At 44.5% G+C, this 20729-nt stretch overlaps 1 protein-coding gene across 1 annotated transcript in view; it reads right to left on the bottom strand.

Moving 5' to 3' along the window:
* Window positions 1–20501, bottom strand: part of LOC147620313 (heat shock 70 kDa protein 15-like) — a 50954-nt gene extending 30453 nt beyond the window's left edge. Inside the window, exons 1-8 of the mRNA XM_086772509.1 lie at window positions 19072–20501; window positions 18748–18987; window positions 17871–17966; window positions 17505–17738; window positions 17227–17421; window positions 15020–15166; window positions 14643–14792; window positions 14416–14546 (exon numbers count right to left, since the gene is read on the bottom strand). Coding sequence (XP_086628635.1) covers window positions 14416–14546; window positions 14643–14792; window positions 15020–15166; window positions 17227–17421; window positions 17505–17738; window positions 17871–17966; window positions 18748–18987; window positions 19072–20241 — 2363 coding nt within the window. The 5' untranslated portion in view covers window positions 20242–20501. The remainder of the gene's footprint in view (window positions 1–14415; window positions 14547–14642; window positions 14793–15019; window positions 15167–17226; window positions 17422–17504; window positions 17739–17870; window positions 17967–18747; window positions 18988–19071) is intronic.
* Window positions 20502–20729: the final 228 nt, after the last annotated feature.

Genomic DNA, 20729 nt, shown 5'->3' with positions numbered 1-20729 from the left:
TCTTTGATGAAGAAAAAACACATACCAAATCTAAAAACTGCAGTATGCACAGAAAAACAGCAAGCTTTTTAACACATATCGTTCTTCGACCTCTTCTTCTCTACCTACTGACTTGCTCGTTCACGAGGTGCTCTGATACCACTGTCAAATCCCCACGGATCTTCCCTCGTGATCGATCTTGGTTCGAAACTCGAATCTTGCAAACAAACAAATAAACAAACAAGCAAAGGGGATGCAGGCCTGACTCACCTCCCAACCATGACAGCCGTGGGCAAGCCCACAGTCTTGGCTGTCCCCACCGAGCCACGAGCTGAGCTAACTAGATTGACGTACCGACCAATCTCCTCCTCGCGACGTCCCATACCGCCACGAAGCTGCCCTCGTGGACCTCGAGACTGCTGCCGACCTCGGCTGCACAAAGCAGGTGCACGTCTGCACTAGATCCAGGCTCCAAGACCATAGAGCTCTCACAAACTCGCGAGACTCTCTATATTACAATAAGTAACCTTGGCCACCCTTTTATAGGCTCTTGGCCGATCATCGGGCGTCCACACTTGGCCGCCCGCCCGTCCATACTTGGATGTCCGCCCGTTAGTATTTCCCTAACTCAGCCTACCTAGTTCCAAGCTTCCCCAAGCCTCGAAACTGGTCTTGCATGCGTATAGCACACGGTAGATACACACTGTGCACATGACAACTGCACCTTCCGCTGGAGCAGGTGCTAGAGAGCGCTTCTCAATGCCATCCACATATAGCTATATATTCTTGGCAACCGATACATGACGCATCATATAAGCCCACATAGGGTAGTTATCCCCATTGAGCTTGTCCTCTTGAGATAGCATGCCAAAGAGGTCATTATTACTGTTGGCCATGACAACACAACAAATATGTCACAAGTCACCACGAGTAGACAAAGCCCAGCAAAACCGTAAGAATGCGGGAGATAAATAGCAAGATAATCAATGGACTCAAAGGAAACTCCTTCACCACAAGAAATACATATGGATGTCCAAAATCTACAAGTGTACTTTGCGATAATGCAAACTTGTCAAAGTGTCCACAATGGCAGCAAACCACAAATGTATACATGTGCCGTGAAAAACACAATCAACTGACACGCGTAAGAGCTACAAGTGCTCAAATCCCGATAAAATCAATGGTAAGAAATACATATGCATGTCCAAAATCTGCAAGTGTACTTTGCGATAATGCAAACTTATCAAAGTGTCCACAATGGTAGCAAACCACAAATGTATACATGTGCCGTGAAAAACACAATCAACTGACACTTGTAAGAGCTACAAGTGCTCAAATCCCGATAAAATCAATGGTAAATGGATCAAATGCTGCAAAAATGGGATCAATGTAGAAAAGTCCCAATTTTTAGGCACCCAATTAGACCAAATCTGAACAGGATCTGCACCTATAAATCTGCTAAAGCAATTGTCACCTGTACCAAATGCTGTAATGCCCAAAAAATTGGAAAAAATACCCCAATACCAAGTAAATGTGCTTGTAACACCCAAAATGCCTGCAAATGTCTACAATAGATCTGCAAATAGTGTCAATTTTTGCAAAATCCCCAAATTTCTAGTGCAATTACGCACCAAATCTGCTGAAATCAATGCCAATGTGTGCCAATGTTGGAATTGCTGCCTCAATGTTGACAAGCCCCAAATTTCAACAGACAAATGCTGTAATTGTCACCTGTACCAAATGCTGTAATGCCCAAAAATTTGGAGAAAATGCCCCAATACCAAGTAAATGTGCTTGTAACATCCAAAATGCTTGCAAATGTCTACAATAGATCTGCAAATAGTGTCAATTTTTGCAAAATCCCCAAATTTCTAGTGCAATTACGCACCAAATCTGCTGAAATCAATGCCAATGTGTGCCAATGTTGAAATTGTTGCCTCAATGGTGACAAGCCCCAAATTTCAACACACAAAATATGCAATTTCAGATCAAAAACTACCAAATCCCACAAACCTGTAAATCTGTAAACTTGTGGGCTGAAATTTTCAAAAAATTTCAAATGCCCCAAATTTTGTAGTGTGCAGGTGGACGGAGATCTGTACGTTGTCAGTGCTCGCAAGGTACAGTCGGGCAGTACGGGTCAAGTAAAAGGTATAAACTCGGCAGCACAGGGTAGTGGCGGCGCTGTGCAGAAGCTAGTACAGTCGAGCGCTGGTACAGTCAAGCGACACTGGTACAATCAGGTGGCACAAGGCGACACTGGTACAATCGGACGCACAAGGCGACAGCGGTACAATCGGGCGCACAAGACAACGTTGGTACATTCGTCGAGCATAAAAGGTCGACTGTGCACAACAGGTTGTACAACAGCACGTACGGCAACGATGCAAGCGACAACACCAAGAGAGAGAAAACACAACTGTAGAGAGAGATCGTGCTGTTTTTGCAAAGAGAGAGTGTGGCGTGTATGCGCGAAAGGCTAAAGCAGGGGAGAGAAGCTCAAGGGCAATGGGGGTAACCCTAACCCTAACAGCATCCTGCTATGATACCAATGTTGGGTAGGAGGACAACTAGCCTACACACACACACACACACACACACAACCTCAAGCACAAAGAAACGTGAGTGCTGGAAAAGATGTACTCAATGAATAATGAAATGAAAGTACAAGTGAGTACTAAAAAGCCTAGGGCTAAGTGCCCAACACACAAAAGTCTGTTCACACGAGGAAAAAGCTTATGTCCAATCACAGGGAAAAAATGCCCGTGAGTAAGCTAGGTTCACACCTCAACTAGCCGAGAGTGGACATGACCAACAGGGCTCTTTTGATAATATGGACACAAAACTTAGCTTCTCGTTAGCTTTTCATCCTGAAACGGATGGACAAAGTGAAGCTGCAAATTCAGCCATACTTGACTTGCTTAAATGTTATGTTGCCAAGCAAAAGAGCATGTGGGAGAAGTTTTTACCATTGGTCGAATTTCCCTACAACAATACCGTACAGGCAAAGCACCATTTGAGGTTATGTATGGCAAAGTAGTCTCGCCTCCCATTTTGCATACCAAAGATGACATCTTTGCAGATAACTGTAGAACTCACTTCTGACCAATCCCTGACGGAGACACCCATGTCTGGTGTATGTGTAGCCCGAGTAGATCTAATCGGATGATCCTATTGATCTCCTGTCGTGAGACATCAAGGTAGGGGAAATCCAGGCTATAATGAAACAAAGGGAGACGGTCCATCTGTATGCCATGTGCATGAAACCACTCGACTACCTCAGAGTACCATGCATGGGTCATTAATGGTGGTGGCCGTGTCGCTAAGGAGGAGGACAATCCAGCTCATCTCAATCGCTCCCTCTCCCTCTCACAGTTTAATTGCATAGAGGACTCGGGAGGCTATCTCTATCAAGCGTATATACATGCTGAATATAAGTGACAGCTTGAAAAAGGCCATCTGTAACTAGTGGGGCCACCCCAAACTCTGCATGTAGAATGTCATGTGGTACAGATGGCTTACTCCTGATCATGCACATAGTCACAAGAAACGTTTTGAGGTTTTTTTCGTTTCGAGGTTTTTGGGGTTTTGTTTCGAAAGGTTTCGTCCCTCGGCTAAGAAACCACGAGGTTTCAAAAAATCTATAATTTCATAAAGTATAAATACTTAAAGAACTTATAGTAGCCATCTAAATACTTAAAGAACTTATAGTAGCCATCTAAAAACATAGTGTAATGATGAAAAAATGGTCTCTTCTCACACATCTCGAAGAACCATCCTTATTTTTGTGAGGCATTATGGCAATTTTGCTTGATTAGATGTCACAAGTGGTTCAGTCAAGGACTCTTAAGAAATTGAAGAAGAGAAGGTAGAAATTGGAAAAGATTTAAGCCATTGAAGGAAGAAAAAGAGAAAAGAGGAGAGGAGAAGAAGAGAAAAGGAGAAGAAGAGCAAGGGAGAAGAAGAGGAGAGAAGAAGAGAAAGGAAGAAGAAAAGGAGAGAAGAAGAGAATGAAGGAAGCATGAGTAGAGGTGAAAGAAGTAGCAAAAGGTGAAAAAGGGAAGCAGGGAGACTAGAGAAGAAGAGGGAACGAAGGTGATGAGGAGGATATTGAAAAAAACAAATTAAAAATTTCCCCAAAAAAATCAAGGGAGAAAAAAAAACCTAAAATTTGGGCGAAACTACCGTACTGCAAAGGTTTCGAGGTTTTTAAAAACCATTTCAAAGTTTCGGGGTTTTGAAAGCTAGAAACCAGTTTTTTTGCTAGTATGATCATGCGTGACAACATCATCACCTATAGCCTCTCTATGCTCCTCCAGTGATCCTTCCCTAGGCCTGGCCTCCAAAAGGCTGCACCATACATAGCCGTTGGTCGTACTAGAGTATCGAAGAGCCAGCACTTAGTGCGAGGTTCTTAGAAATGTGCCTGGAAACACCGTCTCCCCATGCGGACTAGGAAGGCATGCCGCATGCCCCCTCGCAAGTCAGTGCGAGGTTCTTGGAAATGTGCTTGGAAACACTCTCTCTCCATACAGGCTAGGGAGGCATGCCCCCTCGCAAGTTGGTCAATGCCAGCTGTGGTCATGCAAAACAAAGGGCCTGTAAAAGTGACTCCTAGATACACATACTTCTGCACAATCTCCACTGGGGCATCTCTATATATGAAAGAAAATCGTGAGGTGACTACATAAGATGTATTGAAGACCATAACCTTGGTTTTGCCCAAAATGATCGTAAGGTCTCTCTCCCTGCAAAAACTATCCAATGCATTTAAGTGTTTCTGTAAACCCTCGGCTGAATCTGAGATCAAGACAATGCCGTCTGCATATAGCAATATGAGCAGTACTGTCTAAGCCAATGGTGAACCTCTCCCTCCGAAACTATCCACAAATACTGCGATCTCATCAATGTGAAGGCCAAAAAGTGTAGGTGAGTGTGTAGCCTTGCTTAATCCCAATAGTGCTACATATATCTCCCGAGGTCCCACCAGGTGCACGTACTCAGCCGAGTACTGCCTCATATAGTGCCATCACACCCCATATCATATCATGTGAGAACTGGAGCTCCTGTAGGCGTCGTATGAGACGGGATCAAGGGACAGAGTCAAAGGCTATGCGGAAATCCACAAAGTAGCAATACACATGTCTCTTTGAAGACCTCGCCTCCTCTATGATAGCCCATAAAGTAAAGATATGGTCTAGCATGGAGAAGTTTCTCCTGAAGCCTACCTGGCCTGATGCTTTGTTTCCCATCCTCCCTACCATAAAGCTCATCATGTCCTCTAGTATTGCCCCATAGATTTTGGCCATTGTGTGACCAATCATGATAGTCCTATAGTTACCTGGGTCCATGGGATCTCTTGCTTTGTGGATGGGGACAATGGTGTTGGTAGTCCAAGAGGGTGGGAAGCCTTCACAGAGTGCTCTGTTAAAAAAGACTGGCAAGAATGGGAGCCAATATGTGGTGCCCATGGGCAAAATGTTCCGCGCGTAGATCCTCGTGATCTTTTGCTCTCCCATTATGCAGCTTTTTAAGAGCCCTAGTAACGTTGGGGGAATCAAAGAGATAATATGATGTAGGCCGAGGGATGTGACATTTGTGATATAGGTTGGTTTGGCACATCATACAACTGTCGTGCATAGGCTTCCCAAAGGCTAGGATCTGTGATAGATGCAGGTGCCCTTTTTCTTCAAGAATGCGCCAAGCTTCTGAGTTGTCCTCGCTCAAAAAGAGCTGGTATAACTCTTGTTCTCATCTGGCGAGAAATCCCATTTCTTTCGAGACGAGTGAATGTACGGAAGATGCGTTGCATCTTATGTGCTGAAATCAGCCCATGTTCCCTCTCGCGTAAGAGGCGAAGCCTGGTGGTTTTGCACTCTTCATCATACCATCCATTCTAGGGTTGGAATCCCACTGGCAAACTTCTTGTGGAGCAAGATCATGATGGAAATGAATATGGGTGAAGGTGGTGGCAAGGAAGGAGTGTGGGCGGTAAGGTGGGGCATGAGATCGTGAAAGTAAGTGTGGTCAGCTAGTATGGTGGTCAAGTCTTGGATGTGTGGTATAAGAGCGGGAGACCCCATGAGGTAATCCACCGTACTAGTGCCTCCTCCATGCGGAAAAGATGCAAGGCTGCCCGACTGCGGCCATCTCGACAGCCCATTATATATAACCAGCTCATGAATAGCCCCCATCTCCAAAAAGTGTCTTACCATATGGTGTTGCATTCCCCATATCCTGGTTTGCTCTCTGGAGGCCCATCTCAACCAAGTCAATTTCTGACAGCTTAATGGCATCTTCCTGAAAGTCATGTCTGCACTTGTTCCCCTTTTGTCCATGCAATAAAGTCTCCTAATAGGATCTAACACGCGGAAGCTCTGGGAGTCTTCTTTCAGCCCTAAACACTCTTGGAAACCTTCTGATGCAAAAACGCAGGTATAGAGAGAGAGTAGAGAGAGAGGTGCTGGAAAATTCAGTATATTCTATGGTACAAAAAGGTACCTAAATCTGCAGCCATGGGCTGCCTTACATAAAAGGTGATGACACCTAAATCTGTCCCCTATGGGACCTCTAATGATCCAATCCCCTAGTGGGAGAGAATGATTAAAACAATGAGCTCTTGGGCCTTTTTATAGCCCCTTGGGATCCTTGGGAACTGGCCGATTGCTGGTCGGCCAGTTCATATATTCATAAATCCCTTTTTTATGCAGCCGACTGCTTAGACTCCTTGTTCATGATGTGCTTGTTGCCCACACTCTGCTGACGTCAGCCGACAGCTCTTCTGGCAGCCAGCATCCTCTGTCCTGCAGCCGACAGCCATCTGGTTCATGCTCTTTATCTAGTTGCCTTTTCTGGATCTAGCCCTGAGAATGTCCATGGCATCTATGATGCACATGACATCCCCCTCTGCTAAACTTGATGACGGGAATCCAACCTGCTCTTGGATGACCGTCATCATCCCAATCCTTTTCCCGGAGTCCCTCTGTCATCCATTCATCCCTGGCAAACCCTTTTCTCTGAAAATCCGGTCTGTTCTCAAAACCACTCTGTCTCCGATGAAGATCTATGCATCTGGTTTTCCCTCTAGTCCACAATCCGTTCCTGCCCTGACTCTGAACACCGTCTTGGTCTTCATTCCTGGAACTGAGTCTGGCACTCTCACATCACCCTTGGAGGATCAACCTCCCTTGGGACCGTTACCTAAGAACCTATCTGGCTCACGGAACTGCCATCCCCATCTGGCACTGTGGAACACCACCAACAAACCTCCTGGGAGTTCTTCCTGATCTGTGTTCTTGCCTTGGGCTTCAAATCCGTGTACTTTCCTGTACCTTGGACCTGTACACCATCATATGGGACTGAATCAGTGTTTAGCTTGGCTGAGCCTGATGCTCTCATACCAATGTAACACGCGGAAGCTCTGGGAGTCTTCTTTCAGAGAGTAGAGAGAGAGAGGTGTTGGAAAATTCAGTATATTCTATGGTACAAAAAGGCCATGGGCTGCCTTACATAAAAAGGTGATAACACCTAAATCTGTCCCCTATGGGACCTCTAATGATCCAATCCCCTAGTGGGAGAGAATGATCAAAACAATGAGCTCTTGGGCCTTTTTATAGCCCCTTGGGATCCTTGGGGAACTGGCCCACTGTAGGTCGGCCAATTCATATATTCATAAATCCCTTTTTTATGCAGCCGACTGCTTAGACTCTTTGTTCATGATGCGCTTGTTGCCCACACTCTGCTGACGTCAGCCGACAGCTCTTCTGGCAGCCAGCATCCTCTGTCCTGCAGCCGACAGCCATCTGATCCATGCCTTGCTTCAATCTACACTGTAAAAGGTGCTCTGTGCTCTGTGCTCTGTGCTCTATCTACCTGGAGCATGCTCTTTATCTGGTTGCCTTTTCTGGATCTAGCCCTGAGAATGTCCATGGCATCTATGATGCACATGACATCCCCCTTTGCTAAACTTGATGACGGGAATCCAACCTGCTCTTGGATGACTGTCATCATCCCAATCCTTTTCCCGGAGTCCCTCTGTCATCCATCCATCCCTGGCAAACCCTTTTCTCTGAAAATCCGGTCTGTTCTCAAAACCACTCAATCTCTAATGAAGATCTATGCATCTGCTTTTCCCTCTAGTCCACAATCCGTTCCTGCCCTGACTCTGAACACCGTCTTGGTCTTCATTCCTGGAACTGAGTGTGGCACCCTCACATCACCCTTGGAGGATCAACCTCCCTTGGGACCATTACCTGAGAACCTATCTGGCTCACGAAACTGCCATCCCCATCTGGCACTGTGGAACACCACCAACAAACCTCCTGGGAGTTCTTCTTGATCTGTGTTCTTGCCTTGGGCTTCGAATCCGTATACTTTCCTATACCTTGGACCTGTACACCATCATATGGGACTGAATCAGTGTTTAGCTTGGCTGAGCCTGATGCTCTGATACCAATGTAACACGCGGAAGCTCTGGGAGTCTTCTTTCAGCCCTAAACACTCTTGGAAACCTTCTGATGCAAAAATGCAGGTATAGAGAGAGAGTAGAGGAGAGAGAGAGGTGTGCTGGAAAATTCAGTATATTCTATGGTACAAAAAGGTACCTAAATCTGCAGCCATGGGCTGCCTTACATAAAAGGTGATGACACCTAAATCTGTCCCCTATGGGACCTCTAATGATCCAATCCCCTAGTGGGAGAGAATGATTAAAACAATGAGCTCTTGGGCCTTTTTATAGCCCCTTGGGATCCTTGGGGAATTGGCCGACTGCTGGTCGGCCAGTTCATATATTCATAAATCCCTTTTCTATGCAGCCGACTGCTTAGACTCCTTGTTCATGATGCGCTTGTTGCCCACACTCTGCTGACGTCAGCCGACAGCTCTTCTGGCAGCCAGCATCCTCTGTCCTGCAGCCGACAGCCATCTGATCCATGCCTTGCTTCAATCTACACTGTAAAAGGTGCTCTGTGCTCTATCTACCTGGTTCATACTCTTTATCTGGTTGCCTTTTCTGGATCTGACCCTGAGAATGTCCATGGCATCTATGATGCACATGACATAGGAGGACCTCTCCTTGTTGGGAGAACTCTGCAATGTCTAAAAATAATGGTGCATATGAAGTCTCCCCTTTCTCTGTCAACCTGCATGCAAATTCTGATTTCTCTGGTGGGAAGTAGCATACTGCAATATGCATCACTCTCAAGCCAGACCTAGCTAATCACATCCACATAAAGCAAGCCTCCTCATCGTGTCTAACCATTGTGAGCATGCCTCTCAAATGAGGGCGAAACAAGCATGCCACTCCTGTCGAGCCACCCGTGGTGTGTGTTTGTCCTCTGAAAGCTGACTCCCATGTGTAACCCTCCACTTTGGATAGCCCTCTCTCAAGGCTTTGATGCATTTTTGCTTAGAAGATAATATCCCTATCTGTGTAAGTCTCTATGAAGCCTCATGTGTCTAACCATACAGTTCCATTGCAATTCCATACTCCCATCCTCAATGCATGTGGTCTCATAGACCTCGCACTGTCATGTGGAACGTTTATCCATGAGGATGACTCGGTCATCACGATAAACGGCCCATTTTCTTGGCTTGCAAGCTTCCATAACCTAAACCATCCCGGCTTTCCTATGTTCCACCAGTAGGGGGGTGAGGTCGTCTCCAAGGTATATTTTGGTGGTTCGGAGGGTGGCCCTCTTCTTCAAAAATGCCAAACGGAACTCCGTATCTTTGAACTTGAGGAGGAGAGGCCTCTCCCTCGTCAAGTCCTTCCTGGCTCGCCAAGGATCTACAAAAGGAGTGTCAGTGAGGCCCATCTGTCAACATAAAGTCTCACCGTCCTCTTGTCCGCTTGCATGCCTGCTACTCGCACATGTAGAGCCCTAGATTGGTGACGCTTCTCTTCCTCAAGCGTGGCCATCATGATGGATGTGGCATTTGGGGTGTGGACTGTTTTTTGCTTTTTCACAACCTCAACCCATTTGGAGGTTTCTCCAACCTCCTCTTTGGTTGCTTCCATGTCTTTTCGGAGGCCTCCATGATTTGGCCTCTTGAATCTCTGTTGTGATTACCGTCTTAGCCTTCTCAAGTTCCACCTCAAGCTTGGCATTGGCATCTCACAATTGGGCAAAATCTCTAGAGCAAGAGCTTCTTGTGTGGCTAGCTCTCCTTCGTCTTTGCCATACTTGTGCATCTCTTCCTTGCATAATTCCATACATTTCTCCATGCATGCAGCCAGGCATGCATCCTTCCAGGCTTCCATCTCTTGTTGCATCTCATCTTACGACTATTTGTACATTTTCTTTACCCGGCCGTCTTTGCCCTAGATTTCAGTCCTAACAGCATGAATCTCCTTTTGATGCTGGTTCAATGTCCTATCTATCAACTTCTTTTGGTCTGAAAGGGCCTTCTGAGCCTGTTCTTCGATCTTGTTCACTCTATCTTCAAGAGGGAGCATCATTGTCACAATCACCCAATCACCCAGCTTAACCTGTCGTCAAGGACACGGAAGAACACAGGAGCCGGCCCGATGCGCGATGGGATAAGGATGGGAGTGGCTTCTGGTTGAGGGTTCAACCACTTGTCTAGGATGGGGACATTCTACATTACTGGGGACATACAGAATAGAGCCTGCCCAGGCAGGAGAGAGAGCAGGGACAGACAAACTACTGGGGGACAGACAGAACAGAGCCAACCCAAGCGGCAACGGGACAGAGGGCGGCAAGCTGGCAGCGGATAGAACAAGATGGCGGGCGCAAGCACAGGCATAGGCGGAACGGGTGGCGTCAGACAGACAAGATGGAGGGCGCAGTGTTGGCATTATCATCTCCATATTGGGCATATATGTGCATATTTCATGCTGTATCTGGCCAAATTGATGAGGCCATGCATTCATCTTATTTTAGATATTTTTGTCTATTTTTTAGACATTATTCTAGTATTTTTTGCATAGTCAACCAACCCACTGTTTTTATACTGGCCGACCAACTCTTGTCCAACCTATAAATAGGTGGCTTGGGTTAGCATCATTAGCACATCATTATTCAGCTATTGCTGTTGGTTGTATGCACCTACGGGCAGCCCTCGTGCTCTACTTCAGCAGATAACAAGTTTTCTACTTCAGTTCTTTTGCACGTGTGTTTCTTTGCAAGATCTATTTGCTGTTTTTCTGATTTACAGCCATTCTATCATGGTATCTGAGCCCAGTGTTACAAAGGGACCTGCGTTTTCTACATCTACTGCTGTAGGCAAAGATCCACCACATCTACATCTACAAAGGAGCTGTGTTTTCTGCTGTGGACCTGCGTTTTCAATTAAGGAGCTGCGTTTTCTATTGAGGACCTACTTTTTCCCACAGAGGTGCTGCGTTTTCAGCCTGAGATCTGCGTTTTCAGATCTCAGCCCCGTATTGCTACAACAGGGTTTTAACCCAAGGGAGTCATTTCTTACCTCTCCTTTTGGTTTCCCACCCTCCCATCCCTCCTTCCTTTCTCTTGGCTGCACTCAGCTTTCGAGGAGGAGTTTGCTGATTTTCTTATCAGCTTTGTTGAAGAAGAGGATTCTGCTGCGTTATCGGAGGATATGGCTTCTGGTCATAGTCATTCTTCTCTCTCGGGGATTCTCTTTTCTTCTCCCCGATCCCAAGCCCCAACATCACAAGTTTCTTATTCCCAGATTCCTGCTTCTTTTCCTTCCATATTCCCCACCACCACCACTTCTCTTGTTTCTCCCCTCCCACAACCCCTTCCCATGTGCCATCCTATTCACCCCCTCAAGTGAGTGATTCCATGAAGCTAACTGCTACCAACTACCATACTTGGTCGTTTTATACGCAATTGCTTCTTGAAGGAGCAAGTGTGTGGCCCTCTGTCACCACTCCTCACTTGGTGGATCCCGCGTTTCGTGGAGTTCTGGATGCACGGGCCCGTCTCATCATCATCCATTGTATGACACCATCTATCCAGGCACAATTCATATCTTCCCGAAGTGATGCCAATCAGATCTGGAATGAGATTCAGAGGAGGTTCGGGAGAGTATCTTCCGTGAAGATTGCTAAGTTGGAGGCGGATCTTGAGAAGATAAGATTGGGGAATTCACAAGGATCAAGAGGCAGCTTGAAGAGTATGGGAGCTCAACAACCCGATCCATTCAAAGATCACATCTACTTCCGTGAGCCTCTCCTCCCTTTCGAGGAAGTCGTGAGTTATCTCCACGACAAGTGCATGCTTTGCGGAAAAGGCAAGTCAGAGTCTGCTTTTGTTGCCTCTAACAAGGGCAAGGACAAAGGCAAAGGCGGAAAAGGTAACTCCAACAACAACAAGCAGAAAGTCACCACAAAGTCTTCTTCTTCTGACGACAGGAAGAAGGAATCTTGTGAGTTTTGTGGCCGACTTGTTCATTCTGAGGCCAAATGTTTCGCCAGATAGGCTGCTTCCCGCAAAGCTAAAGCAAAACAGTAGTCCTCCTCCGATGGCTCAGACACTTCACCCACGACAGATGGTTTAGATACGTCGCCAACGACAGAGGAGGATACGAAGTCTCATGCTAAGATGGCTTTTCTTGCTGTCTATGATCCCCCTGTTCTTTCATCTTCACAAGAGCAAGATGAGTCCATCCTGGTGGTCACAAAGGAGACTTCTAATTCAGAAGTCAGTGCCGTATCCGCAACAGAGGATTATTTACAAGAGTCTCATAGAGACCTTATCAGTTCCTCTAATCCCTTTGGATGAGTATCTCCCTTCCCTTGTGTTGTTTCATGCTGATGCTATTATTGCAGATTCTCTCGTCTGTTTCAGAGGAGGATAGTGGTTCTTTTACTGGGCAGGTGGATGATTTTGTCGAGATATCCTCACACATTCTCGAGCTTCCTACTTTGGTTGTTGCTTCTCCTTCCTATGTTTCAGAGGAGGCATCTTCCACTATCTTGGAGCCTGTCCCTACTTTGAACCTGACAACTTCTACTATCACTGATGATCAGTTTGTTCCCATGGTTGTTTCATTTCCTTCTTCTTTAGAGGAGAAGTCTACTTCGGTCCCGATACTTGTTGCAGATGCAGAGGAGGTACCATCTATGGTTCCATCTCCCAAGGGCTTCTCTCTTCAGATTGACCCTATTGTTTCGTCTTCGATATCTTCTCGATCTTCTTGTGGCTTCTTCCGAAGACCTTCTCGGTATTCAAATGTACCATATCTTCGCGAGCTTTGTGCCTTTTATGAGAAGGTTGTTCCTTCAGACTCTTTGGAGGTCTTTCTTCAGCGTGCTGGAGTTGGTCCGCCCATCGGGCGGTGTTGGCATTATCATCTCTAGATTGGGCATATATGTGCATATTTCATGCTGTATCTGGCCAGATTTATGAGGCCATGCATTCATCTTATTTTAGATATTTTTCTGCTATTTTTGTCTATTTTTTAGACATTATTCTAGTATTTTTGCATAGTCGGCCAGCCCACTTTTTTTACACTGGCCGACCAGCTCTTGTCCAACCTATAAATAGGTGGCTTGGGTTAGCATCATTAGCACATCATTATTCAGCTATTGCTGTTGGTTGTATGCACCTACGGGCAGCCCTCGTGCTCTACTTCAGCAGATAACAAGTTTTCTACTTCAGTTCTTTTGCACGTGTGTTTGCAAGATATGTTTGCTGTTTTTCTGATTTACAGCCATTCTTTCACACAGAGCTCAAGCGGCAACAGGAGAGAGGGCGGCGACAGACAAAACAAGATGGCGAGCGCAGAGCACAAGCGGAACGGGGGAGAGAGAGAGAGAGAGAGAGGACGAGTACACCCAATTGGGTCCCAAATACCCTTTGAAGGGCCCCTACCAAGGACTGGTGTATTTGCTTTATTGAATGATGTAAAAGACTAGACCTTCCTTGGCTGACCTATTCTTGGCCTTCAAGTTCACCAAGAGGGTCTTGTTCTGATTTAAGTGGAAACTAACAAAGATGCCTAAAGCAATCAATGTGTGTCTTATTCCCATTGGGAAAAGTGCCTAACCAACTTCATATACGGCCGAGGCATACCTGCCAACCTTCTCTCCTCGTCTGAATTTCCTTTCTTCCACCAAAATCTACCCGCAGTGCACACAAAATCCATTCCCATAGAAGTCTCTAGTAGAGACCCCACGAATAATGACAGAGACAAGAAAGCTTGCAATGGTGTCGCCTTGAGGTGGTAAAGATCCTTCAAGCTGTGAAAACGCCCTTGTAAAACCACCAAACTCTGTTCAGTCACATGAGAGCCTCTTTTGGAGGCAGAGACATGCAAAAGAATTATTTCATTAAGTAAACTGAGAAAAACTAAGTTTACGACTTCACGAAACAAAAAATATCAGCAAGTTCATGAAAACACCTCATAGTCCAAAGGACTTCCACAAGATAACTCCTCACAACTTGGATAAACAACAACAATGACAAGCAGTAAATGAAAGGTACTCACCGATCTAGTGTTTCTGTCTTCTTCTTCACCTCTGCACATAGGAGAACTGGATTTGATGACCTAGGGAGATGATCTTGCTGCTGCTTTTTCTCCCTAAACCACTCTTCTGCTTTATTACATTCAGCAATGACCTGGATATTACACATATATGGCACAATGTGCTTATGTTAAGGCAAGCAGCAAACGTAAATATTAAATCAAAGCTCAACCACAGTTAAAGAGCTTGCCTTCTCTTTCTCTGAGGTATCAATGTGATCAAATTTGGGATCCTTTGATCTCGCAGCTTCACGGAAACTGTTAATACAGTACAACAACTGCTCTACACAAGGCCCACGGGCCTCTTCCTCCTTGAACCTTTCCTCGATTGGATCTCCAAGCTAAATATTTCAATAATGAATTAAAAATTAGCCAAAAATACCTTTATTTGTAGCTCCTAAAATTATAAAAACACCACAACAAATTGAAATTGCTACTTCAAGTATTGTGTTTGAATGGGACTTTCTATAGTCTTTTCCAGTTTTGAAGGAGGCTTCCCTTTTTTTCTTTTTTCTTTCCTTTTTTCTTTTTCTTTTTTTTTTTTTGGGGGGGGGGGGGGGGCACACACTTTCTTTAGCTCTGCTAGCTTTGCAACATAAACGCCTTTTGATTCATCTTCTCCTTCTTCATATAACCAATCTTCGGTCTCCTGAAGCTTTACAGCCAACTCCTCTCTCTCTGAATCTGTGGCATAATCTCCACACTTTTCATACATCTGTAGCATTTTAACAAAGCCCACGTTACCAAAAACAGTACAAACGATTCCATGCTAATTCAGACATCGTCCAAACTAACTTCAAAGAACTGTGCTGTGGGTGAAAAATACGTGGAAGGCATGGACTCTATAAGCAGGCACAATTGGTACTTTCACACAGCTACTTACTGGTACAACATTTGTTTAAAAGATAAGCAGAATGCTTTTTTTTACACCTCAAAACCATAAGGTTAAGCTTTTACAAGCATTTTGAATTTCGAAACGATAAGCATTGAGCCTTTCTCAAGAGAGATTTTTTTTTAAACGACAAGGTTTGGGTCCGTTATGTAGATGTATGCATGCATGTACAGGTACACACGTACGCACGTACAACATACATACATCACTACATATGTACATATGTGTATATATGTATCTATATCTATGTGCATACATATATACATATATAAATGTATATACATACCATGCATGTATATGTGTATGTTTACAATGTGTGCATGCCTGCCCGCATCGTGCGGTGTGCATTGCACATACATACCTGCATATAGATACATGGAATATATATGCATGCACTTATTTAACAAACAAACACAAGCAAGGAAAACACTATACAAAATCTAGCTATAAATACAAAGACATATAGAAACAACGAATTACTGAAAATTTAATATTCAACCAACAGAGTAAATACTAACAAAAAATTAGCAAGTTTTGATTTAAATCAAGAAAACTAGTCTGTCAAAAGGGGGAAAAAAGGGGAGAGAGAGAGAGAGAGAGAGAGAGAGAGAGAGAGAGAATATAACCTCTTAGTACCCCAAGAATACTTAAGTTCTCATCAGCACCCAAGCATACTCGATTTTGAAAGAGTTTGAATCCTTGAGTGGACCAAGTGCATACTAGGAAGAAATATTAAAAACTGAAAAAGAAGGCGAGAGAGAGAGAGAGAGAGAGAGAGTAATGAAGCAAACAACATTAAATTATTCTTCATATAAAATGTGGCGTGCACTTATGCATAGTTGTGAAAAATACATTCTTTTGAACACACAGCCCCGAAACTAAAGACTTGGCTTACAACTCCCACATTCTCTATAAAATCTTCCTTTTAAAATCTTGAACATTCCAAATCCTGAAATCCCAACAGCAAAACCACTATTATTTAAATAGATCAACTTTCTCATGATCTTCTTACAATTGTAGACCTTGCAAATAAGTAGAAGAATCCGATTACTAACCTGCGTAATAAAAGTATATGAATACAACAAGAAAAAACTGTGAAAAAGAGTGTGTATGTGTGTGCGTGCATGCAAGCACACGTGTGCAGATACATATATACATATACATTATTATGCATGCTACACATACACATAAATGCATAAATACACACACTAGGACACGCTTACAGGTGAAGCTAAAACATGCAGTGGGCTGCTTTCTACAAATGTAGACATCTGAGAGAAACGCAAAAAGATGAACAGGCATCGGAAAACACCAATTTCACATGCGGAAGAAGCATGCATCACAAGGATTAAGTTTGAGCGGCACAGATAGAACTAGAGTAATGAAATACAATGCAAAAAAATTATCAGTACCACACACAAAACAGTGTAAAACAGTAAAACAAGATAGATAGCATCAAATGGGAGTAGAATGGAGGCTTGAAGTAAACAATGAACATAAGACAAAAAAACTAACCTATACATGTTCCTCTTCGATAAATTAAGATAAAATATAAGTGAGATGGGCATGCATCAAATTATATAATAGATAAACAACATTAGAATACTAGGTGCAACATTTGAAGCAACCCCAACAAAGCGGTAGAAGACTGGATAAAATGCTCTGAAATGCTCTGGATAAGATTTTTCTTTGAGAGTCTGCTGCTTCTGATCTTGCTTGCTACTCAACACACTTTTCACTTACAAACTGTAGAGCCCAACAATCAAACTAAGGGTCTTCAAAAATTCAGTTATAAGCCTGTCTATTGTGAGCAACTCAGCCCCTCTATTGTGAGCAACTCCAAGGCATTCAGTGATGTAAGTGGTACAGATCGTGTTTAGTACCTTGTTTCGCATGTCATACACATACGATTCCACTGCATTTTTCTTATCTTTTGTTTCTTCCATAACTCGGTCCTGCAAAGCCATCTCATACTCTTTTTCAATGGCTTTCTGCAGATCACCTTGAGGAATCCCTCCAACAACAGACTCGTTTACCCTAATGTTTTTTCTCTTGCTTTTCTTCTTTGCTGCATCTTTCTACACACACAAACTAAGATCAGCACATGTCATAGCCGCATGCACGTAACTAAGCAGAAGGTCAGAAGTCTTCCCAAGCAAACCTTGCGGGGTTCCATATCTATTTCAGTTGACGTCGGCTCACTAGCTGACCCTCCATTCTCAGTCCCACCTGCTGCTGCCTCTGTAGAATTACTTTCAGTGGTGTCCATCTTTACATCACCAGCATCAGCAGAGTCTCCCATCCCATCTGCACCTTGGTCTTTATCAATCTCCATAGCTGAGGAAGAATCCTTTGACTTAGCAACAGGCACATCTACTTCCTCCTCTTGAATCATCTACACGATGAAAAAACAAGCCAACGCACTCCAGCTCATGGTCTTTGGCATGAGTCACCACATCTTATTCTTTCTACAAAGAACTTTATTAAAGCAAACCTTACAAAAGAAGGTCAAATAGCTCAAACTCACAGTTGCTGTTTCCACTGACACAATCCCATGCAAGTTCAAACGAATCTTCACTTTTATCTTGGCCTTCTCTGCCTTAGAAGGTTGAAATGGACCAATCTGAAAATATCATCCACAAAAAGAAAGGAAGATTTTAGTCTGCTATACACTGGCACAAATCAATCATCTCACATTTCTCTTCCAATGGCTTCAAAATCACAATCCTCAAACTGATGAAAGTTTGACATCCTAAGAACTTCACAACAAAACCAATTTAAGCTACAGAACAAGGACTTACAAAGATCCCCTCTCACTTCCTCCTCCTAAATATTAGTACATGTCATCTCATCTCTACTGCAGTACCAAAGAACTCTAAACATAGGCCTTCAAAATCACAATACTCAAACTGATGGAAGTTTGACTTCCTGAGAACTTCACAACAAAACCAATTTAAGCTACAGAACAAGGACTTACAAAGATCCCCTCTCACTTCCTCCTCCTAAATATTAGTACATGTCATCTCATCTCTACTCCAGTACCAAAGAACTCTAAACATAGGCCTTCAAAATCACAATCCTCAAACTGATGGAAGTTTGATATCCTAAGAACTTCACAACAAAACCAATTTAAGCTACAGAACAAGGACTTACAAAGATCCCCTCACTTCCTCCTCCTAAATATTAGTACATGTCATCTCATCTCTAATCCAGACTCCAGTACCAAAGAACTCTAAACATAGGCCCTTTTTATTAATCACAACAGTCTGCAAGCGAGGAGACTTGGGCCAATAAAGCAGCTCCCTATTTGACTGACTTGCCTGAAAACCAACCAACCTTCACATTGACTACACCAGTTCAGCAGTAGAATCAAGCAATGAATCACTGTAAGTATCACTTCTTACTGTAAAAGTGTTTATTTTCTGATGAGTTCCAGGAGGTAAATCCTGCATGTCCGTGTACAGCACATCAATAGTAAAGGTGCCCGATCTGTAGAAAGTCAGCATCTTAGTACTAGGAACAGAATTGCCCTTAGGAAAGACAATGCTGGAAGATTGGGCTTCTGCAGGTGCTCCTCCTTCTTCCGACTCCGGTGCAGAACCTTTCCATGCTAGAGAAATGGAAAAGGGGAAAGCATCCTGAACCTGTGCATTTATAGAAAAAGCAAATTACGGAGACTAATAAGCAACCCATACAAAATTTGCACTCAAGATAAAACCTGTTGGTACCTCAAACTCTCGAACCCTGAAGGTTGGACTCAGCATGGCACATTGCAAGGCACAACCACGGGCAATGCATTCGCTCGCATTCATTGTCCGGCTGGGCTCCTTCTTGAACACAGCACAAATGATCTTCAATATTGCTGGAACCCGAGAACCAGATCCCACTACTTCTACAGAATAGATCTTGTCCGTAGATATGTTAGCCCCTGCAAGAGCCCTCTCACAAAGGTTCGTCACCTGATCAAAAATAGGCTGCGATAACTTCTCGAAATCCTCCCGTTTCATGTGACCTCTCACATCCTTCTCATCCATCAAACACTCAATGTTCAGCGGAGCCTCCGGGTTTGCACTAAGAACCTTCTTGAGCTTTTCACAGGCAGCCCGCAGCCTCTGGCATGCCCTGGGGTTGGATGGCACATCAATTCTATACTCTTCCTTGAACCTCCCGCAGAAATACTGGAAAAGAACTTCATCGAAGTCCCTGCCACCAAGAGATCTGTCGAAAGCATGCGCCAAAACCTTAAGCTGACCCTTTTTAAAGGCGACTACACATACCTGCATGGAAGAATGCCCCACATCCACGAAAACTACATTGATCGGGTCATTTTCCGGCAAGTCAGTCTTGTAGATTCCGTAAGCGAGTGCAGTGGCTGTGGTCTCGTGCATCAGGTGAAGAGGGCGGAGGCCAGCAATGGCAGCAGCATCCAAGACAGCTCGACGCTGAATCTCACTGAAGAAGATGGGAATGCCGATGACACAGTCTGCGACATTAGTTTGAAGGTTCTTCTCGGCAATGCCCTTGAGATTGGACAAGATCATGCCGAGTACCTGAGTGGGGGTGAAAGATCTGCTCTCACCGAGGTACTGGACATGGACGAGGGGAGAGCCATCAGGGGCTTCTGAGACAGGGAAAGGCAAGAGGCGCAAATCTTGCTGCACTTCAGGGTCACGGAACCGTCGTCCGATCAAGCGCTTGATCTGCGCAACCGTGTTCTTGGGGCTCATGGTGAGCGAAGCCGAGGCCGCTGTGCCGATGAAGCGCTGCTTGTCGCCGAAGGCAACGAGGGCCGGCGTCTCCCGCTTCGATTCATCATTGAGCACCACATCGATCCCGCGCTGCCGCGCCACGGCCACGATGCAGTTCTCGTTGCCGACATCAAGCCCGACCACGCTCATGGTTGCAGCCTGAGGTGTAAAGGTACAGAAGATGCTAGGGTTAGGGTAAAAGATCAGTGATGCAGAGGCAGAGAGGGGCCCTTGCAGCAGAGCTCCTCCCGCCAAACACACGCAAGGTCTGGGGTTAGGGTGTTACGCTGCGGAAAGCAGTTGGCTGTTCAGAAGCAGACACTAAGGTTCTTTTCGCTTGTGGAGGGGAAAATGAAAGATGAATAGTTATACCAATCTTTCTAGAACCCCGTAAAAGCATACGGCCCCCCTAAACCTCGCGAGGGTTTAGTTCATAACTACCTCTGACCGTTGGCTCCTTATTAGGAGCTCTAACTCCTTTGCTGTATTAAGTCTAAATTCCATGCTGCTTATTCAAGACTTAATACATAATTATGTGGCTCTTTTATTTTTATAAATCGTAGCTCTCATTCTGTAATGAGCAATTTAGCAAAACAAGTATATACATGACAAAATTTCATAGAAAAATCCTATGGAGA

The sequence above is a fragment of the Cibotium barometz genome, chromosome 32, assembly GCF_041138505.1.
Source record: "Cibotium barometz isolate CiBa-2024 chromosome 32, ASM4113850v1, whole genome shotgun sequence".
Lineage (NCBI taxonomy): Eukaryota > Viridiplantae > Streptophyta > Polypodiopsida > Cyatheales > Cibotiaceae > Cibotium > Cibotium barometz.
The sequence above is the reverse complement of the archived record's forward strand: the minus strand, read 5'-3'. Positions and strand labels throughout refer to the sequence as shown.